General features: G+C 45.3%; 1 protein-coding gene and 1 pseudogene across 5 annotated transcripts in view; one reads left to right on the forward strand and one right to left on the reverse strand.

The window, feature by feature from the left end:
• Positions 1–613: 613 nt before the first annotated feature.
• Positions 614–26,776, reverse strand: part of SGK1 (serum/glucocorticoid regulated kinase 1) — a 115,210-nt gene continuing 89,047 nt past the window's right edge. For 2 of the 5 annotated variants that reach the window (XM_041744575.1, XM_041744576.1), the window contains 11 exons: positions 5,923–5,998; positions 5,414–5,489; positions 4,894–4,998; positions 4,707–4,790; positions 4,458–4,589; positions 4,076–4,188; positions 3,603–3,726; positions 3,043–3,138; positions 2,455–2,610; positions 2,259–2,348; positions 614–1,820 (listed from right to left, as the gene is read on the reverse strand). In XM_041744575.1, coding sequence (XP_041600509.1) covers positions 1,653–1,820; positions 2,259–2,348; positions 2,455–2,610; positions 3,043–3,138; positions 3,603–3,726; positions 4,076–4,188; positions 4,458–4,589; positions 4,707–4,790; positions 4,894–4,998; positions 5,414–5,489; positions 5,923–5,998 — 1,220 coding nt within the window. In that variant the 3' untranslated portion in view covers positions 614–1,652. Of the gene's footprint in view, positions 1,821–2,258; positions 2,349–2,454; positions 2,611–3,042; positions 3,139–3,602; positions 3,727–4,075; positions 4,189–4,457; positions 4,590–4,706; positions 4,791–4,893; positions 4,999–5,413; positions 5,490–5,922; positions 5,999–6,099; positions 6,260–7,591; positions 7,882–9,240; positions 9,408–26,776 lie in introns of those variants that run through there. The other 3 variants (XM_041744579.1, XM_041744580.1, XM_041744578.1) reach the window with 3 other exon arrangements.
• On the forward strand, positions 16,988–18,980 carry LOC121484831 (annotated as a pseudogene).

The following is a 26,776-nucleotide window of genomic DNA, read 5'->3' on the forward strand; positions in this document are numbered from 1 at the left end:
CAGCTTCTCAGGAACCTACTCATTTACGACAAACACCTCCACCCTCTTTAGTGGCATTCTACTCACAGGCAATTGTCTTGACTTCCATTTCAACATTTATGGAAAAAGTCTCCCTTTTCCATTAGGCTCTTTAAGGGCAGAGATAAGGACAGAGATGTGTCAGCTTTGCCCACTGCTATATCCCCAGCATTCAGGGCAGAGCTCAGCCCAGAGTAGGCACTCAAATTAGTTGTTGAAGGAATTACCTGTTACTTTAGGCAAGCCAAATGTCAGGACACACAGCCAACTTCAGAGGGTAGGCAATAAATAGAAGGAACACTGCTCCATGGCCATCCTTGTGAAATGGATTTATTTGTACATTGAAAAGGGATTCTTTGGGTGGATTTGTGAATGACTGACATAAAATACTAAGACCTCTAATATAAAGTGGCTTTAAGACCACTCTATACCCTCCCCCCCCGAATTCTGAAACTGCTACTATTGGAGGCAAATCACTGACCTGCAAATTACAGCAGGATTTCCCAGGTTTTAAATTTTTAAATGGACCCATCATTACCTTTCCCCACCCCAACCGAGATATACAAAATTACACACATGACACAATTTATGTAAATATTTTTCAAGGTTTTATTGCAAACCAAAGTTGGTTTATCACACACAAGAAAAGTTGTGTGGTGGGGTGGAAGGGGCGGGAAGAATTGTACATATTATAACCATGTTAATTACAGTACATTAAAATGTTGGTTTACATTACAAATAAGCCTGTAAGTTTAAATATACTAGTGTTATAACCCAATGTACAGACTTTCTTTATACAATACATACACTTATCAGGAATGCAAAAAAAAAAAAAAAAAAACAAACATAAATAATGCCCATTTTACAGGTGACATTTTAAACAATGAAAATACCAGGCTTTGACCGACAACTGGGGCATTGGTCCATAAAAACCCTTTCTAAAAATAGAAATATTTGTAGCAGCAATGCTTTCTTTAAGCATCTGGATACAAGTCATTGCAAGACCATTTTCAATAAATTTTAGTTATTAACTGTATCTTACAAAAAAAACGGTCTACACATAAATTTATCTTCCAAATATGGAAGAAACAAACAATGTCCCACATTGTAGTGTCCTGCAAGTGTCACATTGATGCTTATAACTAAATCCATCTGTGATCAAGCATACCACACTCATACTACTGTTCACACAGTAAATCCACAAGGAAAAATAAAGAACTGAAACGCTCTGCAATAGGAAAAGCTTTGGAGCTAACACGATCTCATCAGAAAAGGCACATTTCATAAGATTCGTTATCACGGCCCAGACAGACCTTCAGAAAAATCCTTCTCAGAACTGCGTCATCCTACTACGACTACTGCATCTGTCTATGGCGGCACTCAAATGCTCATTTCAGAGATAGCACCATGTTGGAAGGAAGAATAGAAATGAAAACCTCATGAGCTCACTGAGAGGAGGATGTGCTCTTCGAAAAGCTTCCAGCAAACAGTGTGCAATAAGATTGCCAAGATGTGCAAGCTTCCAGAGATGTGCAAATTCTCTTTATGTCCTGTCAGCTGGCAGCTCCGCCAAAAGGCTAACTAAAACACTTAAAAACACACATAAAATCCTTCAAGACCAACCCTCGGACTATTCAGAGGAAAGAGTCCATAGGAGGTGCATAGGAAAAGCCTAGGAAGGCCTCGGCCGCTTCCTTGACGCTGGCTGTGAGGAGGATGCTGTCGGGGGACCTGCCAATGGAGTTGGGGACTGGCTCTTCAGTAAACTCAGGGTCAAAGTGCCGCAGGTCACTAGGTCCACTCTATTGGGGAAGGAAACAAAACAAAACCAGACCACTTAGTGTTAAGAATTCAGGCGGCAGACAGGACGGGGAAATCCTCTCTTGGGCTTTCAAAGCTGGAGCTCAGGTTTCGAGGGGATGCCAGGGAAACCCCCCTTGGACCATCCACTTCAAGCATGGAACCCACAGGCCACAGCAAGTTTAAATAACGAGGATAGTGTTCACTTTCTCTCTTTCAGTACTTTTAATTGAGAAACGTGTAGAAAAGTCATGTTAGTCTCGTTGGGACAAAAATTTGACTTTTCATCTAGATAAAATAACGGTTTGTGAATAAAAGTTGTGCCAATTCAGTCCCTGAGGGTCCCCAACACCCCCCCCCCCCCGACACCGCCAGCCCCAGCTCTGACCTAGGGGAGTGCCCTTCGCACCTTCCTATACTCAGAAGAAAGAGATACTCACCACATTTGGGTTGAAAGGGGGAGTAATCTTCTTATTAATGAGATCATCCCAGTTAATTAGGGAGAAGAAGACATGATTCTTAATCTCCATCTGTTGAGGAGAAACAGGAGATTGCTTCAGACACAAGAGATTCAGGGAGGGCAGTGGGGTCTAGCACATTTCCCGGAAGCCCAGGACAGGAGGGGAAGTCACTCACAAAGTCATCCTTGGCGCCCAGCCTCTTTGTCCGGTCTTTCTGCAGGAGGCCCTCCAGGAGGTGTCTGGCGGAATTGGTGATATTTGGCTTCAGCTGGAGCGGCTTGTTCAGAATGTTATCATACATCTCAGCTGTATTGCGGCTGTAAAAAGGAGGCTGAAAGGAGGAGGGACATTGCTGGTTAGCCTTAAGTTCCTATAGCACGCATTACCAACAAAGTCTTGCACCACGTTAAGCTAGCTGTGACAAAGTCTTTTCCTTAACAGGCTTTCTTTGCCCCAGATTTTTTAAGTGTCTATCTCACAACTCCTATCAGGAATGGATCCTAATAAGCCACATTTTTTCCTCACACAGGTGCAGGGGGTCCTATCTAGTAAAATGTGAATTTACAAGAAAGAAAAATTCACTAACAGCTTTCTCTAGAACACTTACAAAATAACCACTGGCCCTCTCTTACCAGCATTTGATCAGCTTATTTATAGAGCGCAAGACACAATGACCAGTAAGTCCGGATTTTAAGACAATGACATTCTAGGGAGCATTATTAAATTGGGCGTAAGATTCCATGACTCTCCATGTGCTACTCACCAGGCCATAGAGCATCTCATATAAGACGGCCCCCAGGCACCACCAGTCCACGGTCCTGTCATAAGGCTGCTTATGAAGCACCTCAGGTGCGAGATACTGAAACACAAAGCAGGAAAACAGAGCGTTTAGAAGACTGTGAAACCAGGCAATCCCAGGAGTGCACCACACCAGGAGTGCATTTTGAAAGCGTTGAGACCCCGGGGTCACCTGCAGGACGGGTTTCTTTACATTACTTGCTGATAAAAATTGCTGGACTTGGGGAGGCTGACTGGCCAGGTATCGTTCTGATATTTAGGAAGCTGCTGGGCACCCAGCACATAGCTTACTTGAGAATTTACAACCTTTTATGACATGGCTTTTGCAAACAGCTGGTCCTAATTAAAGCCACATGAGGCCTCAGGATTTCTCATGCTGCATCAAACAGCAAATATATTTTCCTCGCTCTGAATTGGACTGAAAAAATCTCCGAGAACAATTTACCCTTTTGGTAATTTCAGTAGAATTGTGCTTGGCTCTCCCGGGAAGGGGCAGACCAGGCAGCAAATGCAGAATGCTCCTACCTCGGGCGTGCCGCAGAAGGTGGACGTTGTGCCATTGTGTTCGATGTTCTCCTTGCAGAGGCCAAAGTCAGTAAGGACAATGTGTCCCTGTGAATCCAGCAAAATATTCTCTGGTTTTAAGTCTCTGCAGAAAAAAAAAAAAAAAAAAAAAAAAGTTGTGTAGGTGAATTTCACTTCATAAGAAAGCCTCTGTGAAAATAATAGCTTGGGGTATTAGAAGCATTTTCAATTCACTGCAGCTGTACAGTGAATAAAAAGGGAGTCCTTGTTCTGCTAATCTATTCTGGCTTTGGCACAATCCTAGCTGGCTAGTTCCCTGGAGGCATGGGGTCAAGACAGTTCACATGCTGGGGGGTCCAGCTATAGGTGACCAAGCTGTACCAAATACAAATGATTTTAAGGCTCTGTCAGAGGCGGGGCTCCGTCTCCTTCACACCTGGGAAGGTAACCTTGAGTGCTCTCCGGCGGCTCACCTATAAACGATGTTCAGAGAGTGCAGGTAACCCAAGGCACTGGCTATTTCAGCAGCATAGAAACGAGCCCGTGGTTCCAGGAAGCAACGCTCCCTCTGGAGATGGTAGAACAACTGCAGGAGACGGGACAAAGTTAGTCTGGGTTGCCAGGGCCTGATAACAATGCATTTAATTAGTCTTGACATATATAGCTAAAGAGGACAATTGCAGGAAGTGGCCTTAAATAGTCTATTAACTATTTGAAAACTTCAGGTTAAAGGAAAGGCTAATTCTGGTAACTCCCCCCTGCCCCCCAAACACCATTTAAAAACTTTCCTCTCAAACTAAACCAAAAATTCCATATGCAGACACCCAAAGGTCAGTTCATATTCCCACTGCTCACCTCTCCACCGTTGATGTAGTCGAGGACAAAGTACAATTTGTCAGCGGTCTGGAAAGAGAAGTGAAGGCCCACCAGGAAAGGGTGTTTCACATTCTTCAGTAGAACATTCCGTTCCGACATAATATGCTTTTCCTAGAAAAAGGACAATTAAGATTTAGTGGCAAATTTCAACTTGGTACCAAAATTCCAAGGTAAAACCACGCAATGAATGTCTATCCCCAGCTGCAATCCATCAAGCACACTTCGTACCTCCTTCTTTTTCAGGATCGCTTTCTTCTGTAAAACTTTGACTGCATAGAATGCCTCCTCTGCCTTGTGTCTTGCTAGAAGAACCTGTAATTTCAATTAAAAAAAAATCATTTTGCTATCTACAGGGAGAATATAAAATGAACACATGAGAGACTATAAATAATGAGGCCTTTAAGTCTGAAATTACCTTCCCAAAACTGCCTTTCCCAATCACTTTCAAGAAGTGAAAGTCAGATGGTTTAGCATGAGGATTGGATGATGGTCCCAAGTTGATTTGCTGAGAAGGACTTGGCTGGAAAAGAAGGTATTTTCTTTTAATATCCTTGCTTCAAAGGAAGACAACAATAAAGGACAGACCATGTAAAAATATGCTACATTTGCAAATGGCTGAGGCAAGTCAGCACACAGCACAGAATCCCAACCAAGACTATTTTTCATCCGAACACATTTCTATTTCATATGGGCGCATGGAAATCGTACACAACCGTGTTGTGTGTCTGGATAAAACTTTTAGGCAACAGGCCTTTTAAAATACCTCACTGACTCAATAGTTAAGTAAGTGCTTATGTCACTTGTTATGCCACATTAACTAGGCATTCCTGCCTTGACACTAATTTGTAGAAATGCTATTGTAATCCATCAACGTAGGAATACTGACTCATTTACGAGATTCCTCTACAGAAGCATCACAGAGGGAGAATACTTACCGGGGGGGAAGGGTTGGCATTCATAAGCTCGGGCTCCTGAGGTTGGGAGATTTTCAAAATGGACTGAACTTCAGGGCTGCAGAGAAAGAAAGAACTTAGAATCTCCAGAACTCGTCACCAGGGGGCACACCAGCACCGGTAGGAAGTTTCTGGCTCAACTACCCCTCCCCCCCGTACAAAACACCCAAAGACATTACTGAGTTAAAGAAAATATTAGCCAAAGAAAAGAATAAATCCAGTTAAATACAGGGATGAGGGCTGTCCTTCATGAAAACAGGGGCGAATTAGGCAAACATGAAACTTTTATCTTACAGCTCTAGGACAGGTCCAATCAGCAAATTAGCTTTTATGTTTAAGAGGTTTCCAATTGGGACTTAAAAAAGGGCTCCCACCCTCCGGGAAGCCTCCGGCTTTCTCATCAGCGGCCCCGGAGAGAATGTGTCTTCACTTCTGGCAAACAAGCTCTGCGACTTCTGTTTATTTCTCCCAATCCTCCCCCCAAAACTTACTGTTTGCATGCATAGGAGTTATTGGCGATCTTCTGAATAAAGTCGTTCAGGCCCATCCTCCTCTGTTTCATGAAAGCTGTGAAATAAAGGAGAAATGAGCGTCTGGAGGGCCGCGTGACGTCAGGAACAAGGTGTGCACCCCGCAGAGCCTGGAGCTCGGTGCGCCCCGGCACTCACCGATGAGGATCGCCGCCAGCCCCCTCATCCCGGAGTAGGTCAGGGCGCCCCGGGCAGCCTCGGCCTTCACCGTCATCCCCGCGGGGAGCGCGCAGCGAGGGCTCGGCCACGGGACCGGCTCGGCCGACACTGACCGCCCGCCGCCCGCCGCCCGCCTTATGAGCCCGCCCGGGACGCGGCCCCGCCCCGCCCCGCCCCGCCCCGCCCCTCGCCCCGCCCCGCCCCGCCCCGCCCCGCCCCGCCCCGCCCGGCTGCACCGCGGAGGGCGGCGGCGGGCGGTTGGGCCCCGGCCCTGGCCCCGGGGCGAGCCCGAGGCGGGGGCGGGGGGCTCGGGACTGCCGGGGAGGCCCCGCGCGGGATCGTGACCTGCGTCTCTGCGCTCCCGGGCGGGCGGGGCGGGGCGGTACAGTCCGCGGTAATTTTCCACCTTCCTCAATCATTCCGCCCGATTGAGGAAATCAGAGCCGCGGCACTGGGGCGCTTTCCGCCCGGCCCCGGCACCCGGCACCCGGCACCCGGCACCCCGCACCCGGCAGCCCGCACCCGGCACCCGGCAGCCCGCACCCCGCACCCCGCACCCGGCAGCCCGCACCCCGCACCCGGCAGCCCGCACCTCGCACCCGGCACCCGGCACCCCGCACCTCGCACCCCGCACCCAACAGCCCGCACCCCGCACCCGGCAGCCCGCACCCCGCACCCGGCAGCCCGCACCCCGCACCCGGCAGCCCGCACCCGGCACCCAACAGCCCACACCCCGCACCCCGCACCCCGCACCCGGCAGCCCGCACCCCGCACCCCGCACCCGGCAGCCCGCACCCCGCACCCGGCAGCCCGCACCTCGCACCCGGCACCCGGCACCCGGCAGCCCGCACCTCGCACCCCGCACCCAACAGCCCGCACCCCGCACCCGGCAGCCCGCACCCCGCACCCGGCAGCCCGCACCCCGCACCCCGCACCCCGCACCCGGCAGCCCGCACCTCGCACCCGGCACCGGGCACCCGGCAGCCCGCACCCGGCAGCCCGCACCCCGCACCCGGCAGCCCGCACCCCGCACCCCGCACCCGCAGCCCGCACCCCGCACCCGGCAGCCCGCACCCCGCACCCCGCACCCGGCAGCCCGCACCCCGCACCCCGCACCCGGCAGCCCGCACCCCGCACCCGGCAGCCCGCACCCCGCACCTCGCACCCCGCACCCGGCAGCCCGCACCCCGCACCCCGCACCCCGCACCCGGCAGCCCGCACCCCGCACCCCGCACCCGGCAGCCCGCACCCCGCACCCGGCAGCCCGCACCCCGCACCTCGCACCCCGCACCCGGCAGCCCGCACCCCGCACCCGGCAGCCCGCACCCTCGCACCCGGCACCCGGCAGCCCGCACCCCGCACCCGGCAGCCCGCACCTCGCACCCCGCACCCGGCAGCCCGCACCCCGCACCCACTGCGGGCCTCCCCCCGCCCCCCCGCGTCCCGAGCCGGCGGCGGCCGCGGCGCTCACCCAGGCCGGCCAGTGGGACCGACGCGCTGCGCTCCTGCGCCTCCGCCCTCTTCTTGCGGCGGGGCCGGAGCAGGGACTCGAGCCGGGCCGGGGCCAGCGCGCCCTGCATCTCCCCGGGCCGCGGCCGGGCGACACTGACGTTTCCTTGCAGGAGCCGCCGTGACTCAGGCCCGGCGAGATTTCCTGCCCCGAGACCCAACACCAAGGAGCGGCCCCTGTGCCGGCCGAGCCGCTTCCGAAAACGCCTTTTTTGTGCTTGCGGCCCCGGCCGGGAGGCCGCGGAACCCCAGGACTTGGAGCGGAGGGAGGAAGGAAAGAGGAGGGGGGAGGGGAGGGGAGGGGAGGGGAGGGGAGGGGGAGGGGGCGGGAGTGCGCGGGGAGGGGGCGGGAGGGGGCGGGAGGGGGCGGGGGGGGCTCGCGTCCGCGCCGCGGGGCGGAGGACGGTCCGCACCCGCCGCCCCGCCCCGCCCCGCCCCGCCCCGCCCCGGGGCACCGGCCGCCCCGCGCGTCGTCTCCCCCTCGGGCACCTTTAATCTCCGCCACGCCGGGGACACGTGAGGAAGTCGCGGTCCGGGAGCGCTGGCTCCCCCCACCCCGGCGCCGACCTGGCGTGACCCGGGCCCCCCGCGCCCTCACCTGAGAACCCCGCCAGGTCTCCGAGCCCCGCCGTGTCCTCGCCCGCCCCGCCCCGCCCCTCCTCCGGTCAACTCCGGGCGCTCCCGGCCCTGCTCAACTGGGACCCGAGGCCTCGGGAAGGAGCGGCCGAGCCTGCGCCCCAGCGCGCCGAGGACCGAGGGCAGCGCGGCCCGGACCCCGCCGGGGGGGCCAGCCCGAGCGGAGCAGGCGCCGGGGCCGCAGAGGGAGCCGCCTGGCCGCGGGGCACCAGGGTTCGCGGGGCCAAGCGCCGGGCGCTTGCGGGCGCTGCCAGCGGAGCCTGCCCTGCCGTGACCCCTCTACTGGCTGCGGCCCTGCCGCTTCTGAGTTGCACACTGGGCCCGACACACTCCGAAACACCGGCTGTCAAACCGAGAAGGGCATGCGACGCGGCTTTCCTTTCGTCCCGGGCAGGGACGTGTTTTGCAGGCACAAACCCCTCGTTTGCCCTAATAGGATCTGTAACCTCAGCTGCTTCTTGGTTTGCTCAGTTGCAACAGCCCCAAACTCGGAGAGGGGAGCACACACACATCCTCTCCCCGAGAGGGGCTGGAAAATTTTGCTCAGCTTCCACTCTCAAAAAAAAAAAAAAAAAAAGCACTTTTCAAGGCCTGAAATTGACGTTCCAAACTCAAGCAAGGTCTAGAATACTCCAAATCACAGTAACTGGCCCATTACTGTTTCCTCTTCCATGGCACTGCCAATGCCCCCCGTACCCTATGTTCCATTCCATTCTAGCCCAGCCGGGCCCTGCTCTCCCACCATTCTGCCCCCTTGTAAGACACCAAATTTGGCAAAGGCCGCCCAGAAACACCAACCTGCACCGAGATTTCCACTTGTTTGTTCTTAAAATATGAAACTGAGAAACCTTCATCAGACACCCTCCCCTGCATCCCCACCTCCTGTGCCTTCTCCAGGCCAAGGAGCCTCAGGTCCTCTAAAGCATCTTCGTTTTAGCCATCCTCTCCAAATTATAGTAATAAAAGTACACAAACCTTTCAAAGGGGATTTTATAGCTTCCTCTTTCATTCTTCAGGTTGCCCAAGACATGAAGGTTGGGGATTACTTTCTGGAGGCAGGAGGTAGAGCTCAGTTATGGCCGGAATAGCCTCTCTGCTAATGTGCCTGATAAGGCTGGAAGCTGAGATGTCAGGGAGCAGAGTCAGAGGCAACTGTCCTGCTCTGTTATGCACCCCACTTTATATAAAGGCAATTTACATACAGGAAGGGAGCAAGCTGCAAAGTTCAACACTGGGCCATTTATTCTCTCCATTGCAACATCACTCAGAAAATTACAGTCATCAGCGTCCTGAGTTTATTACACCCCCAGCAAGACACACACGAAATGTAACTTGACTGATTATCATCACAAACCAGTCCAGAAAAAATTCAAAACACATGCACAGTGTTCATTTTTTCAAAGAAGCTCTGCCACATGCATTCCAGGAGGAACGTGGAATTCAAGTTAGAGGGCTCTAAGTGGGATAGAGAAGAGGCACAACCGTATGATTTGTGGTTGGAACAGAAAAGGAACGTCTGATGTTCTTCTTCCTCCCCCTACCCTAATGTTCAGCAATTGGAGACGGACGGTCTGTTAAACTTATCATTTAACGTGGAGAATCAAGTTGTTGAGACTGGCTTTTCTTCCAACCGGATACCTGAAGGGTGGAGCAGGCGCCCCCAGTTCTGTCCCAGCAACCTACTAAGACTTCCGAACAGGAAGGTGACACACAGCAGTGGCGGGTGGATGGGGTGGGTGGGTGGGTGGGGGGGAGACGGGCCCGCGGGAGTGGGGGGGATGGTGTGTGACGCGCTCCAGTTCACTCTGCGCAGGCTTTGGGTTACCCTGTGGCCACTATTCAAACGCTTGATCTGTTCTTCCTTCCCGTCGCCAGCCTGCTTCTTTGGTCCAGAGAGTCTTCCTACCGGGAGGAATCCGGCCGGCCTCTTTCCTCTTACTCCCAAGTAGCAAAGTGGCCAGAGTTGCGTCACCAAATTCTGCTTGTAAATGCAGCCCAGAGGGCGATCGTGTTCTCTGGCAGAAGCACTCTGGACCGCACAATTGCCCCTACTTCTCCTGAGGTTTAATCAGTTCCAGGTAATTTCTCTACAGCACCTTGTGCAGTCACAGAAAATATAGACCGCTTGATAGGAGATAGGGTAATTACTTCCCCACTTCCCCAAGCCAGTAATCTCATTTATGCCTCAGAGTGGGGAAACTGCAAAACACTCAAATGGCAGTGATTCACCAAGATGTAAAGTTTGCACTGAAACAGATCATTTTCCAATGTATGTGTATTTTAATGCTTCAGAAAATCATTTAGTTCTTCTACTCTAATTTTCCTTAATGGTGGACTGTAAATATGGAAACTTGAAAGCTTTATTAAGATATGACCTTTTTTTTCATTTAATACAAGGCCCAGTAAATAAATTCCTGGTATTTCTCAGCATATTAAAGGAGATGCTTTGAAAAATATTTTTAAAAGAAGTATTTATTTATTTTAGAGAGAGAGGGAGAGAGAGAGAGAGCAGGGAGACGGGTGCAGAGAGAGAGAGAGGAAGAGAGAATCCTCAGGCCAACTCCCTGCTGAGCACGGAGCCCAAAGCTGGGCTCAATCCCATGACCCTGAGATCATGACCTGAGCAGAAACCAAGAGGCAGACGCATCACTAGTTGACTGAGCCACCCAGGCACCTCTAAAAATATTTTTATAAGGACTTAGCTCTTTGACTACTTAAGTGTGTCAGCTGCGTGTACCTTCTTTCCCTAGATACAATATCTTCCATTGATAACGGCAATTTACTTGTTCTGTATTGCCAAAGTGCCAAAAATTCTAGAGCAATTATGTGCACAGTTCAGGTTCCCATGCTTATTGATTCATTCGTTGATGCTTATAGAATCCTTTTTCTGAAGCATCACCAAAAAAAGTACATAGAAACACCAAAAAACATAATTATTACTCTAGAGAGCAACTGCATGGATCAGTTTTCGTTAAAGGTTGTCATTGAGTGCATGCCCCCCCCCTTTTTACAGTATTCATCAACAAAAAATGATGACAGCAGATGAGTTTATTCATGAGAGCTGTTATAGATAAGTAACGGCAATGGTGGTTAAATAACTGTCTGTAGATCACAGATCCTATAGTGATTATTACGTTCCGGACTCCTTAACTATCAAAAGTAACATGCGTAAAGAGGGAAAGAATGTGCTTGAATAGATAACTAAGAGAAGAACACATTACTTCGAATAACGGTGTTCAATGCTATTAAAATGCACAAAACTACACACTTTATTTATGCAGGGCTTATTTCTTTTCCAAGACAGTGGTTTTGAATAAGAACGAACCCTGGAATAGAGTTTTGTTAAATAATATACACATGGCTGTCTAGTGTGGAGGCCTTAGGTTGTTTTCTCCAACACACTTTTCAGCTATTGAGGATTAAGCAATTATTGTTATTTTTCTTCTGAGTTGCAGGTGATAGGCAAAACTTGCTTTTGAAACCAAATTTATCTCCTTCCTATAACCCTTCTCTGTCCCTGAAATTCATTGCCATACCTCTCCCCACATCCCCGCCCCCTAGCATTGGTTTGCTCTGTGGTCCTGCAAACTCTAAAATGTTGCCTTCCACCCTCCACCCCACTAATGCCAGCTGCCTCAAAGCCCTGCTCTCAGCTAATCTCCACAGGAGGTATTGACCTGATTCTCCTTCCCTTACTCCCTCCTTCCTTCCATGCCTCTCTTTCTCCCTCTCTTCCACCCTCCCTTGCCTTTGTTCATGGAAGCATTTTTTTTTTTAAAGATTTATTTATTCAGAGAGAGAGAGAGAGAGAGACAGAGACAGAGACAGAGACACAGGCAGAGGGAGAAGCAAGCTCCACGTAGGAAGCCCAACGCAGGACCGGATCCCGGGTCTCCAGGACCACACCATGGGCTGCAGGCGGCGCTAAACCAATTTAACTAGCACTTATTAGGTATAAATATTAAACTCAAGGGATACAAATATGAATAATCTCTTTATTTGAAGTTCACAGAAGCGGTCATTCTGAATGGGGGGCACATGCATAAATCATGATACGATAGGATGATGTTCAAACAGAGGTCCCAGCAATCTGCCGTAGTAAACAGACAGAGGAATATTCTACTGGGGAGAAGCAGCAGACATGTAGTTGTTGGGGAAAGTCTCCCACAAAGAAATGATATTTGGGCTGATCCTGGAAAGGTCAGCTAGGGACAAGAGAGGAAAGTCATTCTAGGCAGAAGAAAGCACGAGTACCAAACTCTGAGGTGCTATGTAGCACCTCTGGAGTGATTTGGAAATATGTCCCTTACTCAGACTTCACACACAAGCAAGACATACGGGACTGTGGCTGCTTCTGCTGCAGTGGCAAAACAGCACACTCAGGTGAAATTAAAAAAAAAAAAAAAAAAAAAAAGACCCTAGTGGCATAAATCTGTCTCTCCCTCTCACTGCCTCCCCTTCTCCAACCCCAATACCTATGGAATTAATAATGTCTTAAAAATGTATGTATTTAAAGAACTGCCAAGTATTTGACTGCACAGGACAGTCAGCTCTAGGCATGGCTGGAGTTCCTTCATCCATTAACAGATTGTTCTAGAATTATGCTTCAGACACTGCTAGCTGCAGGAGGTACAGTGATGCACATGAGCTCACAGAGGGAGGGGTCGGGTGGGAAGTCACCTACAAAGTACACTGAGCCCTACTGAGAAGGGATTAAAAGACACAAGGAAAATTATTCCACCAAGGCTTTTATTTTTTAGTTTATTATTTTTTCCTCAAGGCTTTTAAAGTGACACATTCCAATGTGTTTTGGAAAGCTCATTCAAACCAAAAGGTGATTGATAACTATTACCCTTTCAAAGGATATTTGTTTTTTTAAAAATAGCCCTAAGTCATTAAAAATGAACAAATTTACACACAAAGAAATATAAGGGAACGTTGGAATTTGGAATGGGAAATTCACGTAGTTGGAAGGGTATGAACATTTAGGCAAGCATAGCTGTAATCCCGCATAGGGAGTGGCAGTCTCACAGCGGCAGTGAATGACCTCAGTGTTCCATACCTGTCTCTTCTGAAAGTCGGCGCACAGGAACGCTGGTGGGGGATAGGGACATGGTTTGGTAGTAAGTTTTTAAATTTCAATCAGGCAAAGCGGCCCGTGGTAGCTCTTGACATGGGAGGAATGGTAATCTAGCTAGCAACAAACCAACAGGTCTAGAACAGGCTGAAAACTCATCTTATCCTATTTATTTATTTATTTATTTATTTATTTATTTATTTATTTATTTATTTATAAGATTTTTGTTTATTTGAGAGAGAGAGATAGTGAGAGAGAGAGAGAGCACAAGCATGGGGCAGGGAAAGGGAGAAGCAGAATCCCTGCTGAGCAGGGAGACGGATGCATGCGGGGCTCAATCCCAGGACAAGAGCCAAAGGGCCGAAGGCAGACACTTGACCGACGGAGCCACCCAGGCACCCCACCTTATCCCCATCTTTGGGATGTTGTCAATGTCTGATGTAGCATGATCCAATGAGCAATAAATAAAAATAAAAACTAATTATCAACCAGAATACAGCATGCGGGCGAGGAAGAGCACATATTTGACAGCTTAATATTTGGCTCTCAGGATTGACCTGAAAAATGACTTCCAGGGAATTTTCTAGATGAGTATGGAAAATAACACAAGAGTAAATTGGAAAAACTTTTTAAGTCAAAATTCAATATTATCTGCAATTTTCCAAACACAAGACAACTATGGCCTTACTGAAAGCCTTATGTTAAACATTTGTATTTCAAAAGGCCTCTGTCAACTCAAATATTGATTTGTAATGGTAAAATGGCAGGTATCGAGGCAAGGAAGTCCAGAGAGCTGTGGCCTGCAGAGCCTCTCCCTTCACCCTTCCAGGATGATCGCACACCTGTGCTTACTTTCCCTGCAAGTCCGCAGCGCAGCCTAACATTCGGGCAGCACGGGGGTTGAACTTTCCTTACAAGGCGCATCCTTCCCGAGACACACATATTAAAGTCGTAACCTACATGAAGATAGCAGAAAGGGTTCTCTTTCGCCCCTGCTCTATTTGCAGAGTGCCACGAGTAAATGAGGAGCCTGGATTTCTGGCACACAGCTTTTGCCAAACTGCAGTGAGACCTGAAAGCTTTAATTTGCTCACTATAAATCTCTCCCCAAATCCTTCCCATTTCTGGCCCTGTAATTTATCTAGCAAGAAGCAACAGAAACTCCTCCCTCCAGAATTGTTTCCTATAAACCCTGCCTATAAATTGCAGCAACAAAATAAGATAAATGTAACAGTAACCAACAGGGGAAAACCAGGGGTAGGATGGCTGGCGGAAGGTTGATGGGGCATCATTTTAACATAAAGCAGTTTAGTGAACTTTCTTTTCATTTCAACCCTGAATGTAAGCTCCATAAACATTTTTGCCATTTTGCTCAGCAAGCTCTGGAGTGTCGGCAAGTTACTGAAGAGGGGGCTCCTCCAGGTCCACGTCAGTCAGCTACACCTGAGGCTCATTATCTGTGAGCTTCTAGACAAGGTATTCTCTAAACCTTAATAATCTGTATAATGGGGATACTAACTTAATATAAATTGCAAAAGTAACTGAAATAGAGAATTTAATAAGTGCCTCACTTAACTTGGGACCCCACATAGAAAATATGACATGTCTAGGTGCTTTACCCCTACCCTACACATATCACAACTACAAACAGAACATATCAAGCAACACAAATCACACAAATGGCTCCTACAACTCAGGAAGGTAATGGGTATGTACTGTAAGTAGATGAACTGCACGGGCCACCTAATCTGCTAGGCCAAGGACAGGGGTGTGTGATGGGAATTCCATCAGAGGCCTGAAAAGATAATCCATTTTGTTCTTCAACTCATCCACTCCTTTGGTCTCCCCGTGGACAATGCTCCAGAAAGGGTTGTATCAAAGAACTAAATACCATGATAACAGAATAAATGTTTATATATCAAATAAGGCTAAAGTTTAAGTTGAAAAGATCAGAGAATCAGCTAAAAGTTAACCCAAAGGAGGTTTTAATTGTTTGGGGTGGGATGGTAACAACAGAATGTACATTTGGGCCTATTGAGAGGGTGAGGTCATTTAAAGCAGGTCAGAGAAGGCTAGCCAGCACAGAAGATGCTTTTCTGTGGTTACTCAGCTTATCCTCAGGGAAAGAAGAACAAGCTCCAACTGATTGCATGGGGCCTGTTATTTGTACTCATTCAGACACTATGGAGCAGCACTTTTGTGCCAGGCAGTATGTGTCCTGGATGTGACAGTTATCCAAGATGCACAGCATTGCCACATTCGAGGAGGTCATGGTCCATATTTATTTGGCTACATTTCCTAGTGCTTTCCCCAAAGCAAAGGCAAGCTGACAGATATTTCTACTTTCTCTAAGGCCTAGCTACACTTAAAAGCCATTAAAATATAGCTTTGGGCAGGTTTAACCATTTGGAATACTTACTTTTTCAAATGAGGAATATGCTGGAAGTTCTCCTGTTGCTGTAATATTGTGCTGTGATATCTGGGAAAAGATAAATCTAAAAGGAACTTCCTGGATGCCCAGAACTACCTCATGTGGCTAATCCTTTGGAATCCTCCCCTTCTCCACACCTTCCTCCCTACCCCACCCCACACTGCCCCGTCATAGTCTTTAGTCAGGCATTTTGTGGCTCATTTATTTACATCTTAAGTGCCTCTCTGGATTGTTGAGTTCCTTGAATATTAGACCACAGGATCACAAAATGCCTGCCTACCATTCTTTAATCAGGCCCTAGTGTCGTTCCCTCTTTCCACTCTTCCCTTTGATTTCCAGGCTGGTGCCATCTTGGCTCTGTTCCTTTTGCGAGGCCAACCTTGAGTCTGCCTTCAGGACTTTGTCTATGCCATGCCCTCCAACTGGGATGATTTCCTCCTGGTGCTCACATGGCTGGATCCTTCTTGCTATTCAGATCTCAGGGTAAACGTCACTTACACAGTGAACCTAAACTAACCAGATGGCTATCCTTTGTCACTCACTCTATTTCAATTATCTGCATATTAGTTTTATTATCTGACATTTTTCTTGGGTTCATTGTTTGTCTCTTTGCACTAGAAAATAGTCTCTGTAAGATACGGATCTTTGTTTTATCCTCCGTAGTATTCCTGGTACTCAGAAGAGTGTGTGGCCCATAGGAAGTGCTTAATAAATGAAATAATTTAATAATATGCACCTTATATATTGCTAGGCACATAGTAGATTTTCAACCAAATTTTGTTTTCCTCCAATCAGCTAATAGTCAAGGGTACATTTTCTTAGCAATCTCTTTCCAACTGACTATGAAGACCAAAATCAAACCGAAGTTTAGATATTCTGTTACATATCACATATTATGCAGTTGCTTCAGAAAACTGAGGAACTAAATTTTATGAATGATGTACAGTGAAGATTTTGAAATCAAGGCTGTTCTTTTGGTCCAATGAGGTCATTAAGCAATCATATTGAATAACCATTTTCCAAGAAAACTGAAGTACTCTTTTTTTATAGACAATATCCAATGGATACTTTGTCAAGTTCAGAGAATCAAACCATTGGGAGGGTAGCCATCTAGGCTTTCATCTGCCCAGATTGGTAAAAATGCCAATTTAGCCTCTTATCCCAAGGACCACAGATAATCTTCCAACAAGTCAGAAAACCGTATCCTCTTTTTTTTTCTCCTTTTAAACTTGCTCCCTAAGTTCTCCATTGCTCTCACTCCCCAATTCTTTGCTATCTATTAAGATAGAATTTTAAGGTGAGAATCCATTAAATTCCATGATACTTCTGCTTTCAGCTGAAGGCCCTCTGGTTTGTTCCCTTCATGAACCTCCTCAATTTTACAGTGGAGTGATCACATTCACAAGATGATGGTAGTTGACTAAGGAGAGTTGCCCTTTTTTAAGTTTAAGAAAATAGCAAACTAACTTTCCCAGAGTGATGGACTTTAGACAGAGAGTCAGCCTGGTGCTCCAGTGGTCTCTTCTCAGCAGAATTTGATTGCTCTGCAGGATCTGTAAAAGCAGATGTGCCCTCCCTAGGTAATAGTAGCAAGATGTCACACTGTATTTCTACATGCATAGGAGTAAAGGGAGGGAAATCCCTCTTCATTAATGGTTCCATATGAATTTGGTCTATAGGAAAGCATGCTGTCATAACCTTTTTGACTTCTGTCATTTAACCAACTTTGCCTCAAGAACTTCAGAACCTGCTTTTTCGCAACGGGTTTGCCGCCAGAACACAGGTGTCGTGAAAACCACCGCTAAACCTAAACCAAAATGGGAAAGGAGAAGACTCACATCAACATCGTCGTCATTGGACACGTAGATTTGGGCAAGTCTACCACTACTGGCCATCTGATCTACAAATGTGGTGGGATCGACAAAAGAACTATCGAGAAATTTGAGAAGGAGGCTGCTGAGATGGGAAAAGGCTCCTTCAAGTATGCCTGGGTCTTGGATAAACTGAAAGCTGAACGTGAACGTGGTATCACCATTGATATCTCCCTGTGGAAATTAGAGACCAGCAAGTATTATGTGACCATCATTGATGCCCCAGGACACAGACACTTTATCAAAAACATGATTACAGGCACATCTCAGGCTGACTGTGCTGTCCTGATTGTTGCTGCTGGTGTTGGTGAATTTGAAGCCGGTATCTCCAAGAATGGGCAGACCCGTGAGCATGCCCTTCTGGCTTACACACTGGGTGTAAAACAACTAATTGTTGGTGTTAACAAAACGGATTCCACTGAACCACCCTACAGCCAGAAGAGATACGAGGAAATCGTTAAGGAAGTCAGCACCTACATTAAGAAAATTGGCTACAACCCCGACACAGTAGCATTTGTGCCAATTTCTGGTTGGAATGGTGACAACATGCTGGAGCCAAGTGCTAACATGCCTTGGTTCAAGGGATGGAAAGTCACCCGATAAGATGGGAATGCCAGCGGAACCACACTGCTTGAAGCCCTGGATTGCATTCTGCCACCAACTCGTCCAACTGATAAGCCCTTGCGTCTGCCTCTCCAAGACGTCTACAAAATTGGTGGTATTGGTACTGTCCCAGTGGGTCGAGTGGAGACTGGTGTTCTTAAGCCTGGTATGGTGGTCACCTTTGCTCCAGTCAATGTTACAACTGAAGTAAAGTCTGTTGAAATGCACCATGAAGCTTTGAGTGAGGCTCTTCCTGGGGGCAATGTGGGCTTCAATGTCAAGAACGTATCTGTCAAAGATGTTCGTCGTGGCAACGTGGCTGGTGACAGCAAAAATGACCCACCAATGGAAGCAGCTGGCTTCACAGCTCAGGTGATTATCCTGAACCATCCAGGCCAAATCAGTGCTGGATACGCACCTGTGCTGGATTGTCACACGGCTCACCTTGCTTGCAAGTTTGCTGAGCTGAAGGAAAAGATAGATCGTCGTTCTGGAAAGAAGCTGGAAGATGGTCCCAAGTTCTTGAAATCCTGGGGATGCTGCCATTGTTGATATGGTTCCTGGCCAACCTATGTGTGTTGAGAGCTTCTCTGACTATCCTCCTCTGGGTCGTTTTGCTCTTCGTGACATGAGACAGACGGTTGCTGTGGGTGTCATCAAAGCAGTGGACAAGAAGGCAGCTGGAGCTGGCAAAGTCACCAAGTCTGCCCAGAAAGCTCAGAAGGCTAAATGAATATTATCCCCAATACCTGCCACCCCAGTCTTAATCAGTGGTGGAAGAACAGTCTCAGAACTGTTTGTGTCAATTGCCCATTTAAGTTTAATAGTAAAAGACTGGTTAATGATAACAATGCATCGTAAAACCTTCAGAAGGAAAGGAGAATGTTTTGTGGACCATTTGTTTTTGTTTTTTTTTTTTTGTGCGTATGTGGCAGTTTTAAGTTATTAGTTTTTAAAATCAGTACTTTTTAATGGAAACAACTTGACCAAAAATCTGTCACAGAATTTTGAGACCCATTAAAACAAAAGTTTAATGAGAAAAAAAAATAAAAAAAGAACTTCAGAACCTCTCATCCAGCCTGAGGACACACAGGATAACATGGCCATCTCACAGAGGATTTCCTCTCTTGCAATACTAAAGGCCTTCCATACTTTTCATATTGCCTGAAAACCTGAATGAAAATTTATTACAAAACACTCCTACTTTATTTTCTTTTAAATTATCCTTCTCTACACAGTGGTAGGGCCTGGATAAAAGGATCCCTATTGTGCAGGGCCTAGTGTGTCGTTTTAAAGCCATTGCAGAATGACCATTAGGTTGTCAGAACCAGCAAGGCACATGCGCAAATACCAAGTTGATAAGTAACTGCATTTTCTTTTTTATCTTTTATTGGAGTTCAATTTGCCAACATACAGTATAACACCCAGTGCTCATCCCGTCAAGTGTCCCCCTCAGTGCCTGTCACCCAGTCAACCCCATCGCTCCGCCCACCTCCTCTTCCACTACCTCTTGTTCGTTTCCCAGAGTTAGGAGTCCCTTATGTTCTGTCTCCCTCTCTGATATTTCCCACTCATTTTCTCTTCTTTCCCATTTAATCCTCTCCACTATTTTTTATATTCCCCGAATGAATGAAACCATATGATGATTGTCCTTCTCCAATTGACTTACTTCACTCAGCATAATACCCTCCAGTTCTATCCACGAGTAACTATATTTTCATATCTCTGTGATGACATATACACACATGTATGTTAGCCAGGGTTCCCCAGAGAAGCAGAACTAATAGTGTATATACATATGTATATACATGTACAGACATACATATATGCATATTCACATGTATATGTTTGTGCACATGTAACACACAGAGAGAGTTTTTATTTTTTAAAAATTGGCTCATATGACTTTGGAGTCCAAAGTCAAAAATCTATAGGGTGGGCTGGTAGGCTCCAGACCCAGAAAAAAACTAATGTTGTAGCTCAAGCCTGAAGTTCATCTGCTGATAGAATTCCTTCTTACTCAAAGGAGTTCAGTTTTTGTTCTTTTAAGGCCTTCAACTGTTTAGCTGTTGAGATAAAGCTTGCCCACATCATGGAGAACATTCTGCTTTACTCAAAGTTCACTGATTTAAAATGCTGATCTCATACAAAAAATACTCTTGTAAAAACATCTAAGACAATGTTTCACCAAATATCTAAGCATTGTGGCCCAGCAAAGTTGATATGCAAAATTAACTAACACAATCCCACTGCTTGTCAATTTGGCATTCATATGCATCTTCTTAAATGATATTTAATCTCCATATAAAGACATTAATAAGGTCAACACTTCCACCTAACATGATGTGACTGTCCTGAATATAACTGAAAATTTAATAACCTTTTCCCCAGAAGAGGATGTAAAGTCTTTGTGGTATGTTTATTCTTCTTGATTTCCTATAACTTAAATACTGTGAAATAGAGTTCATAATTCTTAAATACTGTGGTATAAAGTCAATGCATCTTATGTGACATCACAAAGGGATAAGTGAGGGAAGAAAACAAAGAGATTTACATACACGCACACAAACATATTCATAACAAATAAAGAAGAAATACTCATGACAATCACAGTCTTTGTTTCTATAATTGGTCATGTGGTCATAGCTGGTATTTATAACTATTTTATTCCACTACCTATTTGTCTTCAACAAGCACCTCAACTGGTTGTAGTTCTTTACCTAATAGGATGATGCAAACCTTCCTTCCCAACAGGGGCTGGGCCATTAGTAGTCCTGTCTGGATTGGGTTGTTGTAGTTTTTTACTGGGTTTAATCACAGGGCATGGTACTCGTAAGAGACTCCCTGAGGGATCTCCTATATTCCAGACACACTCTTCTTTACCTCCATTGAGGACTGGCAGTCCAGCTTCTCCTTGGTCATCGGGACCAATCATCCCAGCCAGCATAGTACCTCCCTTTTTTGCCTGTTGGTTGAGGGTTGCAAAGAGCCCAAAGGACACTGAGAGGCAGTCTTACTGAAATCATTGCTGTGTCTCCCAGTGGAAGCATGCCTCCCTTTGGAACCAAGACTTTAGGCCAGCAGAGCATAAAGTTGGGAAGACAGAAAGCAAAAATGTTGCCAGTAGGTCACTAGGGCTAATAGTGAGTGGTGCCATACCCATTTTTACTCTGTGATTTCTGGACCTGTGAATCCCAGCTATGGGAGAAGCAGCACATATATTGGATGCTGATTAAGAACATATATATAGCATCCTAGAAAACTTGGCTCCAGCCCTGCAAAGTATGGCTATCTGGCTGGCACTGTAATTGAGTCTTCCAGTATTCTATCAAAAGTTGCCTCAGAGTATTGAGGAATATGGTAAGACCAGTGAATTCCATGAACACGGGGCCCATTGCCATACTTTATGTGCTGTGAAGCTCGTTCCTTGATCAGAAGCAATGCTGCATAGAATACCAGGATAATGGATAAGGCATTCTGTAAGTCTAGGGATGATTGTTCTTGTAGAAGCATTGTGTTTAGGAAGGGCAAATCTGTATCTAGAGTAAGTGTATACTCAGGTAAGAACAAGAGGCTGTCCCTTCCATGATGGGAGGGTTGGATGCAATCTACCTGCCAGATAATTCGCTGATCACTCTGGGGGATGGTGTGACATCAGAGGCTCAGGATTGGTCTTGGCTGCTGGCAGATTCGGTACTCAGCCATGGCTGTAGTTAGGTTGGCCTTGGTGAAAGGAAGTCCATGTTGCTGAGCCCATGTACAACCTTCATTTTCATCACCATGGCCCATTCAGTGAGGATATGGGTGGCTGGGAAAGAGGCTAACTGATATCCACAGAATGGGTCATCCTATCCACTTGATCATTAAAATCTTCCTCTGCTGAGCTCACCCTTTGGAAGTCATTCACACGGAACACAAATATCTTCACATTTTTTTGCTTATTCAGAGAAGTTTATCTACATTTCCCTTCCCCAGACTTCACTGTCACCCATTTTGCAATCATTTTTTTTCACGCACAATTGCCTGACTGTCCAGCCAAATTATTAGCCGCCTCCCATGAATGGGTATATGGTCACATGTCTGGCCAGTTCTCCTTCCAAACAAAATGAGCAACCAGGTGAACTGCTCTTCAGTTCTACCCACTGAGAGGATCTCATTCACTACTGCCCTTGAGCAGTGTTCTAGAAAGGGGCTAGAGTATTGCAGCTGTCTGCTCCCACAGTTGTGTATATAGGTGTCAGTATCTCAGTGGTGTCATTCATACCCTGAGGGGGTTACATGCAAGCTTAATCTCACACAGAGATATGGAAATGCACTAATCATTGACTTGATACTTAGCACTTGGATTTTTATTTCCTGAGGATTCTACATCATTTGCTGCTTTCTTAGTGCTTAGTAGATTTGAGTGTATTTCACTATTTTTAAAACATTCCTGGCTAGCTTTGATATTTGAGTTTTGTTGTTTTTCTTGTCCTTCTACTCTTCATTTAGCTAATAATTTACAATATTCTTTGTAACCCTGTGAAAATTGGGCACTGCATCAGTTTACCAAGCAAAATTCAAAGAAATGTTGATGATGCCCTGACTATACTACGTGACCACCCACTTAATGTACTTGAAAAATAATGAATAAAAGTATAGGAGGCATTATCTTAGCACTGACAAATTTTTGTGGAAAATTCTGAGGATCCCCTAAAACGTACTTTATGTTTTACAGAGCAGAACCACAACTTGGCGACTTAAAGTTGCTGAACACTCCATGTGCCAAGATATGGCACCTTAGTCCTTCTGATGTCTCAAAAAGCCCCAGGAAAATGTGACTTTTTGATATCTGTTACTTTGGGAAGTGTCCATCATGCCTCCATGATTGGTTATTCCTAGAATTTCAGGAGATAAAGTAGGAACTTCATTTTCCACACAGCTCATTCTGAAGTTTTGAAGCTCGATTCCAGCCCTTAAGACCCCAATAACCTCATGGTCTCATCTCCACTAGTAGTGACCCCCTTGGCTAAGCAGGGATTATAGGAATCTGCGCACATCTTTAAACTTTTCCAGTTATTAGAGACACAGAAAAAGCAGGATTATTTTGTGTACTTGTCTTTCCTCACTTCCTAACATATGTATTGCACATTATCAATGTTCTGTAAATATTGGATATGTTTAATGAGTAAGTCTTTCTGCTGGGGCCACCATAATTTCTCCTACTTACCATTCCTCAGCTTTAAAACCCTGAGATGAACATTAAAAGCCACGATGCTTTGGTCAGGTGACACATTGCAAGTAGGAGATGTTTAATCTGGACTAGTTACTCGGCATAAATTTGTTTTTGTTTTTTATTATTATATCCTGGATCAGAACTATGACTAGCTGTCATTGCCAAATTTTCTAAGAGCATATGGTCATACCATCAGACACATTTTTATAGTACTATTTGTTTTTGAATTGTGATTACAGAATCCTTTTAACAAAATTGGTTGTCTCAAAAGAACTGTGGTTTGACTAAGAGTTTCAGATGTATTAATTACTTCTGGCCTGAATAACACCAAACTTGTTTCATAATCATGACTACACAAAAGATATAAATAAAATCTAAAAAGAAGAAAAAGAAAGAAAATAAGCTTTGTGTAAGACCACAGGAAAATCACAGAGAAGAAATTAAACAGATGTGAGCAAAAGATAGGAATCATGAAGAATGCCTCACTTTCTAGACTGAATCAATATGGTCACTTAAAGAAGTTGCTGTAATGTTATTTGTTTATAAAACTTTATGTTTAAAATTCCACTCTACCCTCTTTTAGAGCAAATGATTATTCTAAAGATACAAGACTATTACTGTCCGTGTGTACAATGGTTCTATTTCACAATTCATAAAATATTGTTTAAAAACTAAAGCCTTAGAACACAGGCAGAGATCATCATGATAGACTTGTTTGGAATTCATTCTTCAAATCATATTGTTTATATACCTATTTATATACCAACACAAATCTAATTTGGCAAGTTCTGTTTCATAAGCCTTAAATTTGCTTTTTAAGAGGAAAAACATGTGTTTTTTTTTTTTCCCCCTCTTTGCCACATTGTAAATACCTTTATGTCCATAAACTGCTCTCGGAAGCATTACTGATGGCCCACTGCTTTCTGACTTTTCCTTTGATAACAAAAGGGCAGAGATGAACTGAACATGCATGTTGTCTCAGTCCCATTTGCCACCCTCCTCTGCCTCCTTCTTATTTCTTTCCACTTCCCATGTACTTTTCTTTGGATTTTAATTTTTCTTAGGATTATCGATTTCTGTAAGGTTAATGGGGATATTGTAAGGTCCATCAGGACTGCTACGTTTTTTTCCATATCTTTTCTTAAAACAGTTATAAAGGATTGGAATTAATATTACACACAATATATTATATGTATGTATATGGGATATATAGTATACATTATATATGACATTAATGTTATTAAACTATTAAACTTTTAATATTTCAAAAATGTTTGAAAACACATTTACATAAAGATATCAAAGAAGAACACACACACCTAGGTAGGTTACCTTTAGGAATAAAAGTATCTAACACTTTTATTGTTAGAACATGAACTGCTGGATCTAACATGTTATCTTTCCCAGCCAATTATTTTTGTTACAGAACCATCCTTTCTGATTTGACTGCTTTCTGGTAATTTGTCTCACAAAGAGATGGGGTGAAGGCATATGGCTGGATCACTGGAGACTCACTGGCATTTCTAAAAATAACCCAACCACTACTCACCTTAGCTCTATTGTACTCATGTGCTCATGTGTATGAAGGACAGTTCATAGCCCACACAATAAATTCTCTTTTTCTCTTTGTTTTAAAGTTTGAAACTATTGTATATATTCAAAGTTAGAGCTTTCATTTGACCAGCACCACTGTTCTCACTTCATGGTACTTATAGAACTGTGAAAAGATTCTATCAGTGTTAAGAGGCCCTTAGGAGCTCTGAACCTCCCTACAATAATCCTACTAACCCATTTCTTGAGCTATTTCTTGTTTCTTTATTTTTTCCACTAGAATCACCACTACTTCCAATGCTATCTCTACCATGGTCAACTAGCATCAATTAATAAAGTTATTCTGTAGAACAGGTTCAAATACTCTCATGAAAGTTTTTTAATGACTGACTCTTCTGTGCATTCTAAAGCTGGTACATGTGGTGGTGCCAGGAGCGTACTGATAAGCTGAAACGAATATGTTCCTCTCTGTAACTTCTACAGTACATTTGTTACAATAGCATACATTGAACGATTAGACTAAGTGGCAGGTACTATGCATTAGTGTTTTTTATGCAATGTCTCATTTTTTTTTTTTTTTGCAATGTCTCATTTAATCCTCATAATAACCATATGAAGAACTTATCATCCCCCATTCATTCTTAAGATCTGAAGCTTAAAGGGGTAAGCATTAGTTGTGTGATGCAACAAAGCTAGAAGTGGTAAAACCAGAATGCAAATCTAGGATTTTCTGACACCAAAAGCTCTGCTTTAAATTAGAGAAATAATGTGGGTCTCTATCTGTTCCAAATGACAGTCCTTCACATATCTGTAGGCAGCTGTAATTATTTTAACTTGGATTTACGTTATTCTGTTCATAGCCTACCTGTATCTGTCCAGTTTATCTACCTGAACTTTCAAGGGGAAAACTGTTGCCCCTCTCCCTACAGAACCCAGTAGATCACTGGGCAGGTAATGATACATTCTATCTCCCTCCTGTAAAACAAACCCTGCATTTACCTTAATTTCCCCCTTTCCCCAGCTCGCCCTGCCCCATGGCCAGGCCACATCTCAGTTTGAATCTCATTCTTGACTTTCTGTCCTTTCCCTTTCCTTGACTTGAATATGACTTGAATGTGTCCACATTCAAGTGACTCTCATTACAAAACATCTCTCTTACCTTTGTGAAGTTGTAGCCAAAGACCTGGTGGACTTTCCAGATCTGATTTCAATTCTGTATTTTAGTATTTATGACTCAATATTTAGCTCTGGGCAAAACACTTAACTTCTTCAAATATCCTCTGGGTTATCATCCAGTAGGTTAATTCCACAGGGCAATTGGAAAGATCAGATGAGGTGAGGTATGAGGTGAAGCACAATTTAAAAACTCAAGTGTTTTACATAATGTAATACCTACAAGAACAGTGCAGCTGAACTACTAATATAAAATTTTCCTCTAAGAGCCAAAATTTTAGTTAGTGGAAGAACTGATTGCAACGTATTTCTTTCCTTTTTTTTTTTTTTTATTTAAATTTTAGTCAGGTAACATAGAGTGCAATATTGGTTTCAGGAGCAGAATTCAGTGATTCATCACTTACATACAACACCCAGTGCCACATATTTCTGAGAGAAAGATGGGCCCCGGAGCTATGCTGCTCAATGAAATCTATGCCAAAGGCCCCAACCCACACAGAGCTAATATTTTTTTTCTATATCTGTTTGCATTTTATTTTTTGCTATCAATTTGCATCTTTGTCGAAAAAGAGTTTATGAGTAAGAAAGAC

The sequence above is a fragment of the Vulpes lagopus genome, chromosome 2, assembly GCF_018345385.1.
Source record: "Vulpes lagopus strain Blue_001 chromosome 2, ASM1834538v1, whole genome shotgun sequence".
Classification (NCBI taxonomy): Eukaryota; Metazoa; Chordata; class Mammalia; order Carnivora; family Canidae; genus Vulpes; species Vulpes lagopus.